The sequence below is a fragment of the Melanotaenia boesemani genome, chromosome 21 (genome assembly GCF_017639745.1).
Source record: "Melanotaenia boesemani isolate fMelBoe1 chromosome 21, fMelBoe1.pri, whole genome shotgun sequence".
NCBI lineage: Eukaryota > Metazoa > Chordata > Actinopteri > Atheriniformes > Melanotaeniidae > Melanotaenia > Melanotaenia boesemani.
The window spans coordinates 11,654,711-11,676,083 of NC_055702.1; the positions used below are offsets into that span (position 1 = coordinate 11,654,711).

Genomic DNA, 21,373 nt, shown 5'->3' on the forward strand with positions numbered 1-21,373 from the left:
AAAGTAAATATAAACACTGACCTCTGGCACATATAAAGGTAAACAGGAAATCTTATATTTGACTTCTGATGTTCACATAACTCATATTTCAGAGCTTCACAACTTGTTTCAGAATCAATTAATAAAAAGTAGTAAGTTGGGCTAATCGATTAATAAATAGTATTCAGTAGATTAATTTTGGTCCGTGAGTAAGTGAGTAAGTGTTAAAAAATATATAAGTGATTGCTGAAGTGATAGGCAATATTTTAATACATTTCGAATCAGGTTGGAAACTAAATATAAAACCCACCGGACTGTTGGTACTAGCCTAACAAATTAGCAAAACCAGTTAGTTGTCTGTCTACTGAAGGTATATCCAGCTGTTTTAGCTGTGCTAAAATGTTTTGCACTTTGCTGTTATATATAACTAAAACAACAGCATGTTTTGCATACTGTTATTTTAGTTTCGAGATTTGATTTGAATTTTATTTTTTTGTGGGTGTGTCTTTGTGTTGAGTAAAGGGAAGGAAACTGATCTTAGGCTCTTCCATTTGGTGCATTTTCCATTTTAGCCATGTGGTTTTCTCAATCTCAGAAAGTGATAGATTCTTTTCCAAAGTATTGTTGGTTGTCTTTGGGACATTATTATTATTTTTTTCCCAAGGACTGTTCCACCTCCACTGGGAAATAATCAGGGAAGACCACTGGGAGAAACACCTGTGGCTGGTTTGGAGAACCACAGTCTGCCAGTATTATGAGGATTGTTCTAACATTTGTAGCACAGAATGAACAATACTCCCTGAAGCAGCATCACGGTTGAAAAATACTTAATCATAATCTTATATTAAGTCTTGAATATTCAAGTGAAAGTTGGCTATTATCAACCAAATAATGTGTACAAATATCACCAGGAACATACAAAATCTAAATAAGCTCTTTCAGTATTTCACAGCACTAAAGTAAATTTAATTTAACAACTTAACCACCACTGATGACCTTGTGGAAACTGATCTCTTAATGTACAACATATTTATTAGAGCACAAGTTTATAGTTTTATAAGGGACTGACTTGTCTGAATGTTTTCAGATAAAAGATGGAAACAGGGATAAGTTAGGCATAATGTTTTCAGATAAAAGATGGAAACAGGGATAAGTTAGGCCTACCATGACATAAGATAAAGCCAGCGCAAACATTATATTGACCTATTATCAGTAGGGGTTAAATTAAACAGGAAACAACAATCTTATCTCTCTTTCATATTTGAGAGTCTATCGTTCACGTATTAAACTCAGGCTACTGTTCAAACACAGCTTCAAAAGATCTTTTTGGTCAGTTTTTCAGTAACCCACAGTTACTGTTTAGTTCCTGATGTTACCACAACGCACCCATATACACTGTAGGAAGCAATATTCAATTATGACATAAAATCCAAGTTCTCATAATACATAACAGCTTTAATCCTCTAAAATGTTTCCTCCAAGGTTTGGGATGTTGTCTGTTGGACTTGCACAGAGCATCCGTGGATGACCGCATTCTACGCATGCGCTTTCCGTCCCTATCCACATAGCGAGATCCTTTTCCTCGTAAATTTCCCGGGTTAGGACAGAAAAAAAAAATAATTGAAAGTATTTTTACCCCCTCTTCATTGAGTGAAACGGAAAGGTTTGCATCTCGGCTACATCCCTCGCGCCAGATAAACCTGAGCTTCGAAAACATGTTTTCTCAAGGCGCTTTTTCACCGAACGTGTGCTGAAATGGTGAGTCGCTTTAAAGTTTACGGGTCTTGTTGCACGAGCCACGGCAGCCTAAAAGTGGACATGCGTTTCTTTTTGGGTGTAAACGCTCAAGCAGATTATCAAAAACCTTAAAACGTATGCTACATGTTTGAACTTAGACAAGACCGAAGCAGCGAAGGATGATTTTTATGATGTGAAGCGCTTGTGTGGTTGACGGGCATACATGTGCTTGGCACCCCTCTTTCCCCTCCATTCTTAAACGGGATTGTGCACAGCATCTGATGATTTGGCCACAGTCGGTGACGGACTGTAACCTTTAGCTGTTGCTCATCCCTGGGCAAATATGTTGCAGATGAATACAAATGTGTTAATGCAAACACTTGGCTGCCTCACAACTATTCATTCAGTAAGAAAATGTTTGTCAGTATGGGTCATGTGCTGCATTAACATTATATATCTACAAGTTCATTTGGGATAAAAAAAAAGACTTTTGGACATAGTAGCTCCCAGTAAAGCCCCCCCCCCCAAAACACTTAAATAAGGCCTTTAGGCCGCACACTGTTGGGCTACAGTGATTATTTGACTTTGTTAACAAAAATATAGAATTGTAAATATGCCCTTAATGACTACATATGATTTATTTAATCAGCTCATAGGTAGTCAACAGCCCCCCTCCCTCCCCAATACACACATTCACTAACTCACACTTAAAGATGTTTATGTGCAAAGTACATTGTCCCTACTTTGTTCACTAGTTATATTCTCAGTATAAAAACATTTAGTCAAAGTCATACAAGATAAACATTGATGAAATGTGACACTACAAGTATGAGAAGTCTCTAGCGAACTAAGACAAAGCACATGATGGTCTTTGATCTATTGTACCATTGCCCTGGCTTTTATTTGATTTGACCCGTACAGCTGGGGCTGGTCTTCTGTGGGCATATCACTTTACCTCATGTCCTGGGGGAAGGACAGAAACTGGCTCTTGTCATGTCAGAGCCAACAAAACCATGAATATCCCAATTAATCAAGAGTGAGAGCACGAAACTACTCAGTGAGTGAAAGATTGAAACAGCTGGATAATAAATGATTGAGCTAAACACTTGGTTTATCTTGATAAGAAGTCTGAAAGAGAAGCCCAGTGGCACTAAAATAGTAGAAGATTTTCTTTTGTGACATGTTTGCTGGTTTACACCTATTATAGACTGAGTAGTTGTAGTAGCTTGGGTTTGGTAAAGTCTAAATTAGGTGCAGCTTACTCTGTTATAATCATTACTTCTCAAAAGTGCAGCGGCATCCTTTTGTCATAATATAGTAGTCATCTCTGTCCCTATGAGTAGAGGGCTTGTGTGCCTGAGTGCAGCAGATGATTTCTACCACAAGGTGTCATATTTGATCACCAGATGTAAGAAAGAAACATGCCCCCTTTGAGTATTTGTAATTAATCATTGTTTTATCTACCCAGGAGCTGTGGGTTGCTGTTGTTTCTTTAACTTGAAAATTATTTGATTTGGCAGTGATGCATCTGTGCAATCTGAAAAATGACTCAACTATGAAAATATGGAAGTGATAATATTTTATCGTGCTTTGAACGCTCTGCACAGATGAGATTGTTTTCCTGTTTTGGCCTCCTTTCCTGCTGATCGTACTAAGCTTTTAATAAATATTTTTTTTATGGGTAAGACAGACACCAGGCCTGCAAAAGGGATTTAGAGACAGGTGATGTAAGGCTCATGCTCTTTTTCCATTTGGAAGATTAAGCAGAGAGGATGTTTTACTTAATCTGTCAAAGAGCATCCTCTTTTTCCAGATTGTACTGTTTTATTTCCACCTCTTTTTTCCAGTATAGAAGGAAGTAAACATTTCATAGTATGTACTAGATATTATGTCATCTCATGTCACTACACTTCATTTATCTTTTGTATTTTTAGTCTTGGTGATACATTTGGTATTGCTCTCAGAGTCAGAGTTTTATTAATGACTTCTCACTACCTGCCCCGATTCATTCCTGTTTTGAGTTTTGTCGGCTATGGGTGGGTTCAGTTTCATAGTCATGGTGTTGCAAGAACTTCAGAGTCTTGGCCTTGGCCACTGCAGGAAGGAAGGAACAGGTGTGGCAGCAGCAAAATTTTACATCCATATCTTGAAAATTGCTTGCCACTTTTGCAAATGAGCTTAATTTGGGCACTATCGTGTGAGAGATTCTTGATTACATGTATTTTAGTAAGACAATATGCTCACAGGCAGCCACTCAGAAGATAACCTTGATGTTGTTTGCTTTTTGTGTTTAGTCATTTTAGCTTTTAATGGGAAAATTTTGACTAGTTTTCGTTCTATGCAAGTATTTTAGCTCTTGCCAGTGCATTAGGATAAGGTATGATTTTAGGTCACAATCAGTACATCACAGTGTTTACAGCTGAACCTTTGGCTTAAATCTAAGTATTTGCCCAGCTGTAAGCCTGTTTGCTTTCAGCATAGCATGTGTTAACTGCTAATGAATGGAGTAATTAGAGCATTGTAGTGAATTAGGCTTATATTATGTCATCTGTGTGCAGTTGTTGGTGATCGTCAGCTTCCTGACAGGGTCATATTTTACCATGTCATTAAAGGGGTTAACCGCTGCAGCTGATACATTTGATAACTGAATTTTATGTCTTTGATGCAGCTGTTAAAAGGTTAGCCATGTGTGGAAGGCATTGTGCTGCCCGGAGGCTCAGGTAGTGATTGGATAGTGAGCTGGATGATGAGTAAGCCTCTCTAGGCCCGCCTCCACATCCTCTTGACACACAGACTTTTTGCCACACATGCACAAATCTTGGCATGCACGAACAGCTTTGCACCTAATGCACAGGGGATGCATACAAAAAAGTACAAGGCAACTAACAAGGAAGCATGCCTTCACACATCTAAACCTCTGACGGAGAGCTGTGGCTTCCCCGATCCCTTCTTCTGCTGAGTGGCTGCTTGAGATCTGTCCTCACTGAAGGACACATCCATTGACTTGCTTTATAAGGGTAGGCTAAAGATGCGATACTGCCGCCTACTGTAGTTTGATCAGCAGGCAGAGACAGATTGCTTAACAGATCAGACAGAGATGCCAGCGAGGATATGTGACTGAGACCGCTTGTCTGCTGGAGAGCTGTCAGTTTGGTTATTTTTAACCCACTATTTTCTGTGCTGTAATTCCCTTGAGAGTTGTGAACCTCTTGGATGGTGGACTGAACAGCTGAATGTCAGGTATAGTTGTTGTACTTATCTGTGTTATGATGCTTGACTTTGCCACAAGCTTGTATTTGTCAGGTATAACAATCTCTGAAGGGAACATTAGAAAATTTTACACATTGGTTGATGTGTTTAGAGATTTTACTTTTGTTTCACACTATAAACTACATAACACTGTCAAACTCTTCAATTTCCGCTCATCTGTCAGGATGTGTTAACAAATCAGTGTAACAATCTGTCCATGCAGGCAGAGGGGCAGTTTTTGATGGGTGCAGCATTGAAATTCTGTAGAGAATTGTGGTCGAATACTGTGGTTTAGAAAAAACATAAAAGCCACATTGCCGCAACCTTGAAATTGTAGAGGGGATAAAATTGCCATCTTGACATGAAATAAATTACAGGAAGGGCTTTAAAAATAGAAATGCATACTCTTTTTAGCAGTCGGGCCATGATGAAGCCAAGAATTTAGAAGGATAGTAGTTATTTATGTGATTTATGTCTTGTAATTGTAGCAGCATACAGTGGATTTGCAGCCTTTACTAAAAAAAAAAGCACTTCTCATCGAGTTCTCTTCCTGTGAATTCGTGCACTCATTTGATTTGGCCGTGCCAAATTTGTTTCCCATATTTTGACCTGATTTGGAAATCACATCCTTGAACAATGGCATCGTCCGGCTTCCTTCTGCCGCAGCCTCTTTCTGAGCCGATTGCAGGGCGATGTATTGTGGACAAAACAAACATCGGAGTTGTAAATTGACACAAATTCACAATGAGGTTTGTGGAACACTTGAAAGAAAACAACAAAAGATTTTCTGCAAAGGAAGCTCTGAGCTCATTTCCCTGCAGATCTGATATTTAGCTCAGGAACTGGCAATGTCCTGTGGAATCACGCCTTCATGTAACCCTTAACCTCACTGGTGAAATATGTGTGCAGCTGCAGGGAGGAAGTTTCAGAGAGTATAAACTGAGCATTTCCGGTGAAGGTGTGCTTATACTTCCTTTTGCTGGGGTGTGAGGCTGGGTAATACCAAGTGGTTTTCTCATCTGTGCAGCTTTGTGTCGTTATTATAAATGAAACTACTAAAGTAGGTTTTAGACATGCCATAGGGTCTGTTGCACATTTTTACCTTACTTGAGAAAACGCCATAATAAATACATTTAAAGCTGTTATATGTAACATGTTGTCATCTATTTCAGTAGTTTTAGTCTGTTTTCATGCAGCCAACAGGCTTTAAGACCTAACATTGTCAGACTGAACAAGTAGCCTCCATGGAGACCAGCAGAATCTTTGAATTAGATGGGCAACTTTGCCAAAAAAGCAGACTAGGTTGAATTTGGGGTCTTTTGTGGGTTCTGCCACCATTCTTGCAGCTCTTTTCCCAACCTTGATAAAGGAAGTTGTGTTGAAACATCTCCTATGTGCTACAAAGTGATACCCATCTCTGTTGAACCCCTGCACATCTTGTGAATGAAGAGTGCTCTGCATCCTTCCTCGGGGCCACCAACAGATGCATCCTGCAGCTGCAAGCTCCTTCCTGTCTGCACTCGGACCCTTTGTCTGAAGACGTTGCTACAGCAAAGTTGGGACACTGGCTGAATATAAATGGGACAGGCCTGAATGGAGCAATACTGGTTGGCTAGAAGGAGGCTGTAGTTTCCATAGTTTTGCCTGTGTCATCACTGAATCTAAGTATGAATGTAGCTGGCACAAACTTTGAGCAGCTGTTTAAAGCCTGGTTGCCAGTCACACATACAAACACACACAAACTTGAAGTCAAGATAATCAGTTTTGTTTTGTTTTTGTTTGTTTTGTTTTGCATGGTCATTTAATCTTTGTATTGTTTTTCTGCATTGTCACATGAAGTGCTGTAGTCAGTAGTGCAGCACTACTCCACCTCACATGTGGGATAAACAACCTTTCTGATGGGCTTCCTCGATTGGTTCTTCAGCAGGATGTTTATGACTGAGGGCTATTTCTACACGGGCCTCCGCCCAGGCTGCCCGCCTGCTAAAGCAGGTCTGCCTAGCTGAAATCAGTGTTGCTCAGGAGTTGCCCTTGTGAGTAGCAGGAACCTTTAAAACATGCTTGCACCATGGTCTCGCAGCAGAGCTGACAGGCTGTAAGGTAAGGCCGAACAGGGTCACTGATGTACCAGTTTCAATCGCAAAGCTGTTGTGTGTATTCTCCCATTTTCTCAAGAGGCCTGTAAAACTGAAGCATCAGTAAGTATCAGGCGGCCTGTTTTACAAATAACCACATGGGATAAGCCATAGGAAGTTCTTGTATGTGGATAATATAGGAATCTGTCATGAGAGTGTTTTATTACTTTCCACAGAGCCGCTTAGGAACATGCATATTACCATGCGTGACTGTGGTAGTGGGGAAAGCAAACCTACTGATTAAATGTCCTTAAAGTGGCAGCGATTGAAAAGCGTTTGCTTTGTACATACTTTTTTTACTGTGAGGATAGCACAGGGAAAGAATGCTGTTATTCTTAAATACAAAGTCAGGGAATTTAGAAAGTATCCCAAATCCTCAAAGACTAGAATGTGCATGTAAGGCACATTAAACAGAAGCATGCATTCCTTTGCATATCTTATTGAAAATTTGCAAATTTTTGTTAACTAATGATGCTAAATTGGTGTATTAAATGCTAAAATTTGTAAAAAAAAACAAAACAAAAAACTGAAAAAGTTACCATTAGAAGTGTTTGTGTTATTTTCATCTTGACAAATTTGTGTTATTATCAAGTGTATCTGATTGTAATGCCCACTGGGAAGCACAGGAGTCAAGTGTGTGTCACCTCTGAACGCTGTGAAAAGGAGCTGAACTATAGCCATCTGGCTTCCAGATGTATGACAGCTTCTTCCGGTCTGCTCCGTAAAGACTCCAGTGTATTATATGAAATAACTTTCCAACATCAGACACGAGATAGAAGGAAGAACAGGAGGCTGTCTAAGAATTGCCAAGCAGCCAGGCGCTCTGAGCTCCCATGAGGGGGTGTTTCCCAGCGTCTGGGGGTGTATAACGGATTCCAGAGAGGAAGATTTCATTTTTGGATGAGATGCCAAGCTCTCATACTCCTTTTGGACCATGGCGGAAAACAAACAGCATAGAAAAGGATCTGGAAGTGCAGATCGCTCCGTAACTCATTCGTAAGATGTCTAATTTTTTTTATTTTTTGTGGACTATTACACTGTGAAGGGTTTTGTTGTTTTTCTTGTGGTGACCATAGAACTATTTCAGCAGAGATGCTTTTGGTATGTGGTGAGGTCTGAAATAGATCTAGGCAGCTTGAGCAAAGTATTTTTAAAAATGCATCTTCTTTTATAAAAGAGTGGGTAGAGATTCTGAATATATTTGCTTTGCTTTTATTCAGCAGCAATATTTTGCTTCAAACTGTGCAAATATTCAAGCTGCAGAAACATTTTCAGCTATGCAAAAGTATTTATTTTAAAGCATGGCAGCACACAAAATGACAAATATGTTGTCTTATCAGTTGTGCTTGTGAGAAGAGATCCACTTTGTTACTCAAAAGTGCGTCTGAGTACGAGGTTGATCTACCCACTCAGCTCCAGATGCAACAACGAGGCGAGTAGCTGTGACTCACCTCTCTGCACAATGAGAGTCCCAATTTGTTCAAGGCTTGAGATCACAGAGGTGCTTTGAGCTCAGGTGGCAGCCATTCGACTGCTCTTTGACATTAAGTCAGTTTTAATATTTTAATGCTCTTTTTTTCACGTATTAGTTTGTAATTGTTGATGTTTCTGTGTTGTTGTTTTTTTTATTTTTATTTTTTACAGTTTACATCAGAATTGTGTCCGCTGTGCTGTAGGTTCCTGACCTATAGGCATGTTAGAATTATTGTTTCAGAGAAATATTGCTTCTGATTACTTGATTATCACAAGGCTCGCTTGTTTATCTATATACTCCTTTAAAAAAAACTAATGTTTTTTAGAGGGGAGGAAGTTTGCTTTATCAGAGCTCTGTATCAAGTTGCATGATAAGACTATATTTGCTATTTTATTTGACTCTTATCTGCTGATTTGAAATGAATGATTGCAACTTAGACCTAAGGAGATTTTATGAGTCTCTTACTAAATTTTTGTCTGATAAAAATTCACAAAACCGCTGCTATTTCCTCTATGATGACTTAGTATAGATTTACTACTGATACGTGTTCAAGTTGTTTATTTGTCACATGCATGATGGCAGTGAAATGCTGTCGTACATGCATCTGAGGCTGTGCACACCACTTACCACTAACAAAAAACAAAAACAACACAGTAGATAACTGGGATATCAAAAGTTAGGGGAAATAAATAAAAAAGAAATAAAACACACAGCCTAAGCAGAGCAGTCTCGATGATGCCGCATCATCTTCTCGTACAGACACAGGACAATGCCAGTTACTGAGCTTTATATATACATATATTTGGAGTAAACAAATCACCACTTTGTCTTTATCTTATGGGACATATCACGTAGGCCTAAGCATGTGAGAGGGATCACATCTTCCTGATAAATGATCTTAAAGATAATAATCACTGTGACTACCTGTCAGTCCTGTCATCCTTATATATAGACACAACTCCTAGCTCATCATGTACCAGAACTGATTAAAAGTACTTGACACACTGAGTATCCAGAACTGCTCCAATGACTCAGTAGGTGTTTTTATTTGGAGCAACTCATCTATAAAGGGACCAAAGCTTTGTCTTTATGTAATGGCCATACCCAAAACAATAGCTGTAATATGACTTATACAAGCAACATCTATAAAGCCCTTTTAACTTTATCTCATCGGTGTGTGAAATAAAATGTGATCTTAGGTGTGATAGAAATACAAAGGAAATTTATTATTATACTTTATAAATCCCAAGCTGGAAAATCCTTTCTCTTCATTTAACCCATCCTAGTTGCTAGGAGCAGTGGGCTGCTAGATTCCAGCTCCTGGGGAGCAGTCGGGGATTGAGGGCCTTCCTCAGGAGCCCACAGTGGTTTACCTTATTTGCAAGCCTGGGGACTTGAACCCAGGTTCTGCAGACCCAAGGCCACCTCTGTAACCATTGTGTTTTGAAAGTATTTGTACATATTTTCATAATTAATTCTATATGTGAACATATTTTATATTTATATATATATAAAACAATTTGTGAGCATTTGTTTCTTTTTCTTTTAGTGTTTTAAGCATTTGTCTTATGATCATTTTGTCATGGAATCCTAGACATTCTCACATTTACCACAACACTTAACACATGTTAGAAAGCTTTGTTTTCTCTCTGATTAGTAAGCGCCCCATCTACTTGGGCATGCATGAGTGACACAGAAAACTGAGTGTATCTGAATACCACACCTTGTTTTTTAGGGTTAGGGCAAATAGTGTTTCCAGTTTTTATTCTCAGCTATGTAGTAGCCTTATATTTGACTCATGTTTGGGAATTGTTATTTATGTTTTCATGTAACTCATAAGATAGTAATCCTATTTAATTTACCTACTTGTACTTTTTCACTTCTTCCATCTTGGGATGTAAGTAAAAAAGGTGAGGAAGAGACGTGAGGATAGAGAGGTTGGGGTGATAGCCATTAAACAAAAAGACATCTTTGCCTCAGTGCCATTTATTAAATGTTGCAGAACCTTTCAATCATTTTATTACAGTTTTGGTCTGAGAATTGGCCTAAGTTTATGTTGCGCTGAGGTCATGCAGAAGGAACAAGAAAAGAGGAAACATTCAGGCACTAAGACTACATTTCCATTTACTAGCCACATTATTCAATTCCAACTCATTACAGATCGAATTTGAGAGTTCACGACCATAACGACATAGCTTAGTGTTTTGCATCATAATTTCATGTGAATGTGACTGTCCACTGAAACAAAACTAGTGTGTACAAAATGCTAGTTGTGTTTGTTGTCTGTGAGATCACTTTATAAATTAAATGGAGAGAATCAAATCATTCTGAATTGGAAAATATCGTAACAAATTTATGGAAGATCTTTTATTTCTGGTATATGTTATACATGTAGAAGAGTGAAAATTTGGATCTGAACATCAGAACTGACAATCGGATTTCTGTTAAAAATTAGATATGAGTCACACTGAGAAACAATCTGATATGAGTCACTTCGGGCTGGTAGTTTAACTGAACCAAAGGAGTGATGTGAGCCATATGATTGAGATTTACAACTGAAATCAACATAGGTCAACTTCATGACAGGAGTTATTGAGGAGACAGGGGCTTTCAATTTGTTTCCTCACTATGTTTTTATCACAGTCTACAGGTCTTTAAAAAAAGTTGTGTGGTAACCAACTTAAAACCAAGCGATAAACATTTAGATTGAAAATGCATTTCTGTTTTATTAACCCATAAGTGCCCGACGTGACATATATGTTACATACAGTTTTTTAGACATTTTCCTTCAATTTATGGTATAAACTTTGCTCAAAATCCTGTTGAACACAATCTGATACATACCTTCTGTCCCATAATAGATACCCAGAAGCAGAAAAACATTTTTTGTTTTTTTGTTACATTTTCTAAAGACCTCATATTTAAACAATTGGACTTTTCTTACCATTTTTTCATGGGTCGGGCCTTTATGGGTTAATACCGTATGAATTACAAACTTATTCTTTTAGTCGTATCTTGGTTGAAGTGTGCTATATTTATTTTGAATTTTTTTATCCCTTAAATCTATATTAAAATCTTATTAAAAATTCTAAACACAAGCTACTTCGTGTGGCCTTGGTCCGCAGATTTTAAGCTGTATTCGTGAGACTGTTGGCCTTTTTCTGAGTTCACTGCAATGTCATTCACAGCAGCTTGTGGAGCATGGGTACAACTGCCAGTGCCGCACCACAGCCTATTACTTTAGCGTCACCACTTGAGAGTGTCCACGGCAACGGGATGGCTGACAGCAGGCAGTCTCTTAACATGACCCCCTTCCAGACACTCAGCATTCACAACAACAAGGCCAAGTCCATTATCACCAACAAAGTTGCACCTGTCGTCATCACGTAAGTCCCTCCTCCAATCTGCGTTCTTACAATTGAGTGTTAATCCTTTTTGATCACTGTGGTGACATCCCCCGACCTTCAGGTGGTACGTTTGCTGCCGTTATCAACTCTTTTGTCAGCCTGAGCCAAGCAAATACCAGCCGATAATTGAACTGACTTTTCTGTCTGTTTCACAGATACAACTGCAGACAGGAATTTCAGATTCACGATGAGATCCTCAAGGCCAACTACAAAGTCGGTCGGATATCCGACTCTATGCCCGAGCACTACCTGGTGCAGGTAAGGAAACCATGCAGGACGACCCTTTCACTTGCAACAAAACATCTTTGTGTCACAGACAGTTGTGGAGTCCTCTCACCTGCCTTTAAGTCTGCTCTTTTCACATTCACATGTTCAAATTGCAAAGGGGTTAAAAACATTGTCATGCGCCATTTTATGATCAGAGGCAGCCATTGAAACAGGACTTTTGTCGCCCTCCTATTAAGCCTTTGATCTCCTCTGTTACCTCTTCTATGGTAGTTCAGGCATGCAGTGTTTTGTCAGGGTCAGCCCACAGCTTCTGTGTATGTGTGTGGGTAGGTCAGGTTAACTTTTTCCAAAACCATGTTCTTTTTGTTGTTTTGACCACATCTCCACACTAAGGACCGGTACGAACATAGCCAATTTTATGTCTCCAACTCAGTTTGTGAGTGCATGAGTGAATCTGTTTGGGTTGGTTTCTAACTAAATGCTTAGAAAACCAGAAAGTGTCTGTCTTTGAAATCTGCATTTTAGCTGTGTAATTGCAGTGATGCTATCAGTGCACAAGTATAAAAGCTCACAAACACTCAGTTCAGTCAACCAGACGACAAATGTCACCAAGTGCCTTCTCAAAAGGAAATGTTTTATTTTTATTGTTTATTTAACCAGGAAAACTTGATGTTGGGATTACATGAGTGTCTTGGCCAGCACAAATGAAATTACTATTGACATCCACACTAACAGCACGTTAAGTAAAGCATCTGCACTCTGAATTACCATTTGACAACATATGTAAGATATCTTTAAAAGCATGTAGCTAGACACTCTTCTTCAGGTCCAGGTCCTTTTGCAAGCCGTTCCAGGCCGAAGGAGCAGCATATTTAAACACCGTTTACCCTGCTTTATTCTGTGATTAGAGGTTATACCTATTTGAGTTATTCCATGATAAGTATACTTGTAAATATGAGGGAAGCAGTCCAAGGAAATCTTTATGGGTGAGAACATACCAATGCTGCTTGTGAACAAGTTAGGCCTTCCAACACAAACATACAGGCTTGCTTTTAAATAACATCTCCATAGTCAAGCACATAAAGGGAGCAGCCATCAGTGTATTTTGAGTTTCAAAGGAAAGGCATAATTTAATCCTGAAATAAATCCTGAAATAATCATTTTACAACTGCTGAATCTGTGGTGTAAAGGAGAGAGTGTTGTCTACTAAAATACCAAGTTATCTTTACTCTGATACTGCTTCAGTGAGTTGGCCTTGAGAGGTGGTGAGTCCAGGAATGTTCTGTGGTTTGGACTTGGATTTTGAGAACATGTTGTGTTTCTGTTTGCAAAGCAATGAATATGCAAAAAAAAACAACAAAATAAAACAAAACTGGTAATTGATGCTTTATAAACACAACAGGACTAACTGGAAGATGCATGAATTGAGTTCAGAAGTGGCATGACTGCTGCACTGCTTCAGGTTGCAACAAGTGGCATCTGCTTCTGATGTTATCTGAACTGCTGCAAACTACTTTAAACGTAGTGGGTAAAGGAAAAATATTCAAGGACATGAGTCGTTCTGCCTCCCTTTTTCTTTTTCATTCATACAGATACTAGATTTTTGTGGTTTATTTCATTTTGAAAATGGTTTGAAAATAGTTTTACAGCTTCGGAGGAGAAAAATCTTTGTGTTTTACCAACTTTGAATCGGATCTAAATGATGGGAAGCATGTAAAATTCTTATTGTAGTAATGCAGAAATGATGGTGGGTAATTGAAAAGTCTGTTGTGCTTTCTGTAAACTATTTTATCTAGATGCTGTAAATGTGTTGCTGTACGCTGTAAATGGAGTTAGTTCCATATTGTGCTGATGTTTTGTCTATGTGGCCTTGCCTTCTTAAGTTGTAGCGCATGAAATTCTTGGGGTCTCTGTAGGAAATGTTGATGATGGAAGTAACAAAGCAGAGATTTAACCTGTTGAGACAACAGAGTATCCAGACTGTGCCAGTTGTGTCATTTGCAAACAGAAAGTAATGGAAGAAGATTGAACCTTTTTCTTGATAGTTATGAGTGTAGGTCAGCAGCTAGAAAACTAAATAAAAGAGTTAAAAAAAATGTTGCTCTCAGATTAATTCAGATTCATGTTTTGTGTGTTTGTGTTTCCAGGGAGAGTACTTCATGGTCCAAGATGTATACAGCAAAGCAGATGTCCTAAACACCACGGGCAGCTACGGGGCGCCAAACTTCCGCCAAGTAAAGGGATCCTATCCGCTGTATGGGATGGGTCAGCCCAGCCTGAATGGCTTCAAACAGGTTCTCCAGAGACTCCAGGCACAAGGACAAGAGGTCATTTTCTGTTATATGTTTGTTCTGCCAGAATTTAGACTACTCCGTCTAACCTCTTCCCTTTGTTGTCAGTAAATATTTGAGGAGTCAAGTGCTTAGTGGAGGCTGTGGCTGAATTGTAGAACTGAGCAAATGCAGTTGTGGTCTTTTGTACCAGTGGAAAATACATGTCCCTGCTTAGAGCAGCTAAAAACTGACTGGAATTGAAATAAAATTGACAAAATTATACATCAGGCTTCTCTAAATGATTGTGCTTGGTGTCATATGATGGCAAACTTTTTCCAGTTACTATTGGAAGTCATTCTAGAAATCTATTTGATGCCTATCCTGCTGTGCTTTTATCAAACAGGAGATTATATTCTTCTGTGTAAGAGAGGAGCCGGTGGTGTTCCTCCACAAGGACGACGACTTTGTGCCGTACACCCCAAGGAGGAAGGAAAATCTACACGAGAACCTTCATGGACTGGAAAGGGAAGAGATGGTGGAAAACCTGGAGCTCACCATCAGGAACGAGGTATCGAACATACACATGGATTGGCATCTGCATTTGACAATGGAAGCCTTTTCGACCCGTTATTGATCACAACAGTATTAAATGCCATCCTCCACAGCTACACGACTTTGCCAAGCTCAGCGAAAACATCTTCTATGTCTACAATGACATTGAGTTCTTCAAAGACGAGCCACAAAAGATACCCATCACGTGTGAGGAGGACATCCATGTGACCGAAGAGGTCTATAAGAGGCCGATGTTCACTATGCCGACTTACAGGTTGTTTACATTATTTCCTTTAGTAGCCCTTAGCTCCACAGCCAGCTCACACATCAGTTCAACCAGAGCTGCCTGTCTCACAGCATGCAGGCAGGGTTATAAATAGTGACACTCATTTATTCAAAGTGTGTTTGCCCTGCTTTTTTTTTCTTGAAGTATGCTATGCAAACCAAAGATCAGTGCATCCTTTTTGTAGATTTATTGACACGTGCTCCTCATTGCGTTTTCAGGGAAAGAGAATGTATTAAAACAGAGAAGAGTGCTAAAATCTTTACTTATTGGGACATTTTGTAGTTAAACGAGAGCATTTTTAGATTTCTATACATAGTTTCAAACTGCTAGTGAGTTTTTAGGTGAATAAAAATGACCCTCCGTGATCTTCGGCTTAAAGGGGGCCCAGTTTTTAACAGACCAGATTAGTAAACACAATGTGGGGAAGTTCAGCTGTGAAGTCTTCAGGTTCTGTCTTTGTTGATGTGCAGTGTGCTCTGATCTACATAAGGGCAATATTGACACAACATAGACTGAGAGTTCAACTGTGGGTGACAATCTGTTGCATTGCAGGTACTACAGGTTACCACTACCAATGGAGGGAGCGCCATTGGAAGAAGACTTTGATGCATTTGTGAACATTCTCAGGGTAAGCTCTTGTAAAAATGTCAGTTATGGAACGAGTCCACCTTTCAGATGCCCCTTTTTGGTTGTGCTGTTCTTGTTAGGATCTTGTTGTGAAGGCTATTAAAGTTATTAAGGTCTGGAAAACTGGAGCTCATCTGGATTTTGTCACTGAGGTAGTGAGAAGGTCACATTGGCTCTTATTTAATCCACATTAAAGGTCTGTCTTGTCCATGTGATCAATCACTAATGAATATGATAGTTTAAGGAAAAAAAAAGAGTCTGTTGTCACTTTATGTCATCTGCTCTGTCTGGTTTGCGTCCTGCCCTTCACTCACACAGGATGTTCTCTCTCCCTCATTTTGCCCTTTTTTGGACTCCCTTGGAGCAGCCGGTCCAGTTCCCTGTGGTTGGAAAGTGGCTTCTTTTTTAAGTGTGTGTGGATCAGAGCTTTTACCACCACACTCTTTCTTTTCACTCAGACTTTCTTTTTTAAATCTGACAGTTATTTCCAAAATGTTAAACATAATGACCTATTCGGCATTGATTTGAACTAGATACACTTTATTTAAACCAAAAGTCAGATCTAACATTTGTAATGCATGTTGCTGAAACTCATGTTATAATCAATCAGTTATAAAATAGCATTGCTCTTTATCATCTGTCGTCATGTTAACGCTCTCCTCCGACCTGCTTGCTTTCCAGGAGAGCCCCAGCTTGTCTCTGGGCCATGATGCGTCCCGGCAGCTGCCTACACTGCTCTTCAGCTGCCAGGTGGGGGTCGGCCGCACCAACCTAGCCATGATCCTGGGCACACTTGTCATGAATCGCCTCAGGGGGAATTCTCAACTTCCATCACAGTAAGAGCTCAGCACCAGATAGCAAATGGATAATGTTTAGAACGTAAGCTTATACGTTTGCTTTGTGTTGCAGGATTGAGGAGGCACCTCCTTCAGAGCCGAGACCACTATTCCAGGTCATCCACTCTCTGATCAACAAGCTTCCTAATGGACAGCAGGTCATGGAAGAGGTACAGCTGATTATGGACAAGATTTGCATATGTATTTATTAATGCATATTCATGAGATAACAGGCATTTGTATGGGCACAAAGTTTTTAAATAAAATAACTTTTAAATATGCAAAACTGATTAACAGACTTGTTAGACATGTACTGAGGGGATGTTTGACTAAAACTGATTTAATTTATTTCTTTGGCAGGTTGACCAGGCTATTAGCCTGTGTTCAGAAATGCACAACATAAAAGAAGCAATGTATGAAAACAAGACTAAGCTGGAAGGGATTGGAGAAGATTATCAAATTCAGGTTAGTGATGATCCTTTCTCTTGGCTAATAGCAGCAGTTTTAAATTTCCCTTCAAAAGGCAGCACCTCGTGCCATTAAGGGTTCCTGATTTCCAGCAGCTGTTGCTGCTCAATTTGTGCTTGAGAAAATGGATAATGTTGATGCTGTCCTTATCAATGAGCACCCTTAAGTAAATAGATTTATTCTCCTATCAGTCAGGAAAATTGAGGTTAAAATGTTTTGCTTAAAGACTTTACAGATGCAGCAACCAGGAAAGATAATCAGACTTGTTTGTCTCATAGGGAAGCAGTACCAAAGACTACTTTCTCAGCAGAACCATGCAGAGTTTGGAGCGCTACTTCTACTTAATAGTATTTAATGCCTACCTTCATGAACAGGTAAAGTTTCTCTGTTTCATTGTAAATGTTTTTACTGATGAATGAAGACAGTCAGGTGATAAAAATGACTCTCTTGTGTTTTGCAGTATCCTTTTGCCTTTGTGTCTAACTTCAGTCAGTGGATGTGCAGCCACACCTGGCTGTACAGGTTATTGGCCTGCATGGATCTGTCAGAGCTGTCGGCTCCGCCTGAGCTGGTCACCAGAGGAGCTCGTGTCCTGGTAAAGAAATCAGGAACGCACACATAAACCTTAGCATTTTTTTTATTTTTTTCTACAGATTATTTTGTGTTTATATCAAACAAAATCAATAATTTCTTTGGATGTCAAGTGGAATTTAAACAGTGTTGGTGCTAAGTAGTTTGAGAGTCAAGAGGTTTGTTTACATTCATCATGGACATGAATGTCAGGGTGATGTTGGGTTATCAATGATATGAAGTCATTAAAACATTCAGTTGTGTGTAAAATTGATAGACAGGCAGACAGACAGACAGATAACTTTATTCAGCCCCAAGGGGGAAATTAAGTTGTCATAGCAGTTGGGTATATACACAAAATACCCCAAAATACACAAAAACACCATAAGATGAAATATTGAAAGTAGAAAAATAGAATAAATACACTTAAGGGCACTTGTGAGATAATAATAAAAAAAATAATAATAATAATAATACTAATAATAATAATAATAATAATAATAATATAGCAATAGTAATAATTGTAATAATAATAATACTATTATTACTACTACTACCACTACTACTAATAATAATATTAATAGTAATAGTACTATATGTACACATATACCTTTTTCCTATATACACACATATATTTAGCACAACATATGCAAAGATGCGTAACTGCAATGCGATGCATGTGTGCAAAAGGTGACAGATGGCATTAGACCAGGTGTGTGATTGTGGCTCTGACAGAGGTAGAGGAGTTGTAAAATCTGATTGCAGAAGGTAGAAAGGATTTCCTGTATCGTTCCTTAGAGCAGCGGGTTGAATGAGTCTGTTGCTGAAGCTGCTCTTAAGCTTGTCCAGTATTTTGTGGGTCAGAGGGATTGTCCATGGTTGCCAGCAGCTTTGCCAGCATCCTCTCCTCCACCAGGGTAATAAGTTTACAGCCGACAGCAGACTGTGCCTTCCTGATCAGTTTGTTCAGTCTGTTGGCATCCTCAGAGAACCCAGCATTGCCATGATATTCATTGTCATGATGAACATATGTATACTTGTTTCTAGAAGTGAAGATTCTATTAAGTGTAATACTTGAATACCTTTTCTGATGTCTCTATACAGATACACCTTGTAATTTTACATTTAAAATCTTTGATTTTATTTACATTGTCATGTAAATGCGGCCACGTCATGCTTTTATCAAAGCTAGGTACCAGTGTGGCCCCATCCACTCTACCTCGGAGCACTTATCTGAATCTTAACATGCGCTGCACATTACATGTTATGATTAATGCATAACTGCTTGTGTCTGAGCAGGTTGCTGATGAGTACTTGGCTCCCGACGTGCTCAGCACAGTCAAAGAGATGAAGGCGGCCAACTTCAGACGAGTGCCCAAGATGCCTGTTTATGGAATGGCTCAGCCCACATCAGAGGTCCAGTCATTGATTATTTCATCAAATTAACACTAATGCTCTTATTAATTTGCCAATGAGAAAATATTAAACACCAAAATATAATCATGACAGACTTGAAAGGAGGATTAAAGATTTTCACTTGTTTTCCACTTTTTTTCTTCCTTTTAATCCACTGCAGCCTCCATTCTGACAGAAAACAGAGACTATAATTACTGGGCGTCTCAGCAGTTTTAATGTAATTATTAGTTTGATTTGAAAAATATTGGTTTTCATTATACCCGTTATTATTTCTACATTAAACTGACAATTTTGCGACGATCATCAATATGCACTTAGGAATAAATATGAGTTCAAACAGATTCATAGGAATGACTCACAGTTATTTTATGGAGACCCACATGCCCACTGCAGGATGCTCCAGCTGGATTTCCAGCTTTTTGCCTTAATCATCAACATCCTCTGTGCAGGCTACCGGAGCAGTTTTGGCCCATCTGACAGATGAAAAGAGGAAGCATAGCCACGTGTTGTGGGTCAACCTCCAGGAGGAGTTGGTGCTCGAGGGAAATGGGCAGATTTTCTCTCCAAGGGAACCTTCAAACCTTGACCAGCACATATCTATCCCAACATGTGACCCACAGCTGTTAGAGGTAGAAGGAAAATCGTGTTTCTGGCTCTTTAAATGTCTGTTATAATAACAACTTTACAAATGAAAGTGGTTTTGTATGTCATCCTGGTCTGTAGAAATTGGAGATGTCCCTGAAGGAGGAGCTTCTACGAGCTCAGAAATGGCTGGAGGTAACGCTGGAGCGGGAGAAACAGATGAAGATGTTTAAAAGCTGCTCCACAGTTCAGGAGATCTTCAACAAGCACAAAAGCTCCCACCAGGGGCTTGTGTACAAACACATCCCTCTGCCAGACTGTAGTGCACCCAGGGAGGAGGTAATGACATAGAATGCTGCATCCACACACACACCTTAGTAGTGTGTGGATGCAGATAGTTTCAGTTGATGTTTGTCTTGAATTGAGCTGACAATGATGTAGCTTGTGCTCCCTCTAGTGGTTAATAATATTATTGTTATCCTGAGATTATCACCAAAGAGTAATGGGCAAATAAAACAATTTTAGTTGATTTTTTTTATATCACCTTCACTTTTTTTGGTTGTTATTCATTTATTTATGTAGTTATTAGTTTAATTCTTGTCTAGGTTTAGATACATTTTTGTCTCGTTATTTTCGTGTAGGATTGATTTGAGTGTAATGTTGTGTGAAATGCATGAAAATCAGGTTAACAATGGGATTTTTGTTTGGGATTGTGCACTGTTTTCCATTTATTCTGTGAGTGTGATGTTATTGCCAGGATTTTGACAAACTTTTGGAGGCCATGAAGAGTGCTTTGGCAGAGAATTCCCACTCTGCCTTTGTATTTAATTGCTCTAATGGCAAAGGCAGGACCACGACCGCTATGATTGTTGCTGTTTTGACTCTCTGGCACTTCAATGTAAGCTATATTTTTAGCTATACTCTGTGATTTTTAATAAGTTCAATCTTTAAGACCATTTTCACTGAAACTTGACTTCCGTCTTCAGGGTTTTCCTGAGTTTGCTGATGATGAAATTGTTAGTGTTCCTGACGCCAAGTACACAAAAGGAGAATTTGAGGTATGTATACGTTAAAAAAGATTTTCCATCACAATTTGTATTATAGTTACATATTGTGCTTTTTTTTATTAATGGAAATTTAAAATTACAAACAACAATTGGTGGTTACAATTCCACTGTATTTGTTTTAGAACAAATGTAAAGCGCTTTGGGTGCCTTGAAAAGCGCTATATAAATCTAATCCATTATTATTATTATTATTATTAAATGATTCATATTAGGAAAATAGCATGGATACAAGGAATACTATAAAAACAAAAGCAAAGAGTGAGAATCCAGGCTCAGATAAATTAGTAAAACATTTATACTTTGTTTTAAGCCATGCAGTTTATTAGTTTATCCTGTTTTGTTACTTCTTTGTCAGCCCTGTAATGTTATTTCTGACATCTGCTGTTTGGAGTTGGTATTGTTGTTTAGTTATTGCATTACATTCATTGGAAAACAGACACAGACAGTGTAATTTCAGTTCTTTACCTAAGAAGATTTAATTTCTCTC

The 21,373-nt window shown here is 38.8% G+C and overlaps 1 protein-coding gene across 9 annotated transcripts in view; it reads left to right on the forward strand.

Annotated features, from left to right (window-relative positions):
• Positions 1-1,426: 1,426 nt before the first annotated feature.
• Positions 1,427-21,373, forward strand: part of pald1a (phosphatase domain containing paladin 1a) — a 53,661-nt gene continuing 33,714 nt past the window's right edge. Inside the window, exons 1-17 of one of the 9 annotated variants that reach the window (XM_041974410.1) lie at positions 1,427-1,737; positions 11,763-11,960; positions 12,137-12,239; positions 14,357-14,536; positions 14,886-15,050; positions 15,148-15,308; positions 15,873-15,948; positions 16,629-16,783; positions 16,857-16,953; positions 17,144-17,248; positions 17,530-17,625; positions 17,712-17,846; positions 19,121-19,237; positions 19,687-19,866; positions 19,961-20,158; positions 20,577-20,717; positions 20,806-20,877. In XM_041974410.1, the coding sequence (XP_041830344.1) occupies positions 11,776-11,960; positions 12,137-12,239; positions 14,357-14,536; positions 14,886-15,050; positions 15,148-15,308; positions 15,873-15,948; positions 16,629-16,783; positions 16,857-16,953; positions 17,144-17,248; positions 17,530-17,625; positions 17,712-17,846; positions 19,121-19,237; positions 19,687-19,866; positions 19,961-20,158; positions 20,577-20,717; positions 20,806-20,877 (2,166 nt within the window). In that variant the 5' untranslated portion in view covers positions 1,427-1,737; positions 11,763-11,775. Of the gene's footprint in view, positions 1,738-4,545; positions 4,734-4,771; positions 4,957-6,961; positions 7,066-7,993; positions 8,097-11,762; positions 11,961-12,136; positions 12,240-14,356; positions 14,537-14,885; positions 15,051-15,147; positions 15,309-15,872; positions 15,949-16,628; positions 16,784-16,856; positions 16,954-17,143; positions 17,249-17,529; positions 17,626-17,711; positions 17,847-19,120; positions 19,238-19,686; positions 19,867-19,960; positions 20,159-20,576; positions 20,718-20,805; positions 20,878-21,373 lie in introns of those variants that run through there. The other 8 variants (XM_041974407.1, XM_041974413.1, XM_041974411.1 and 5 more) reach the window with 8 other exon arrangements.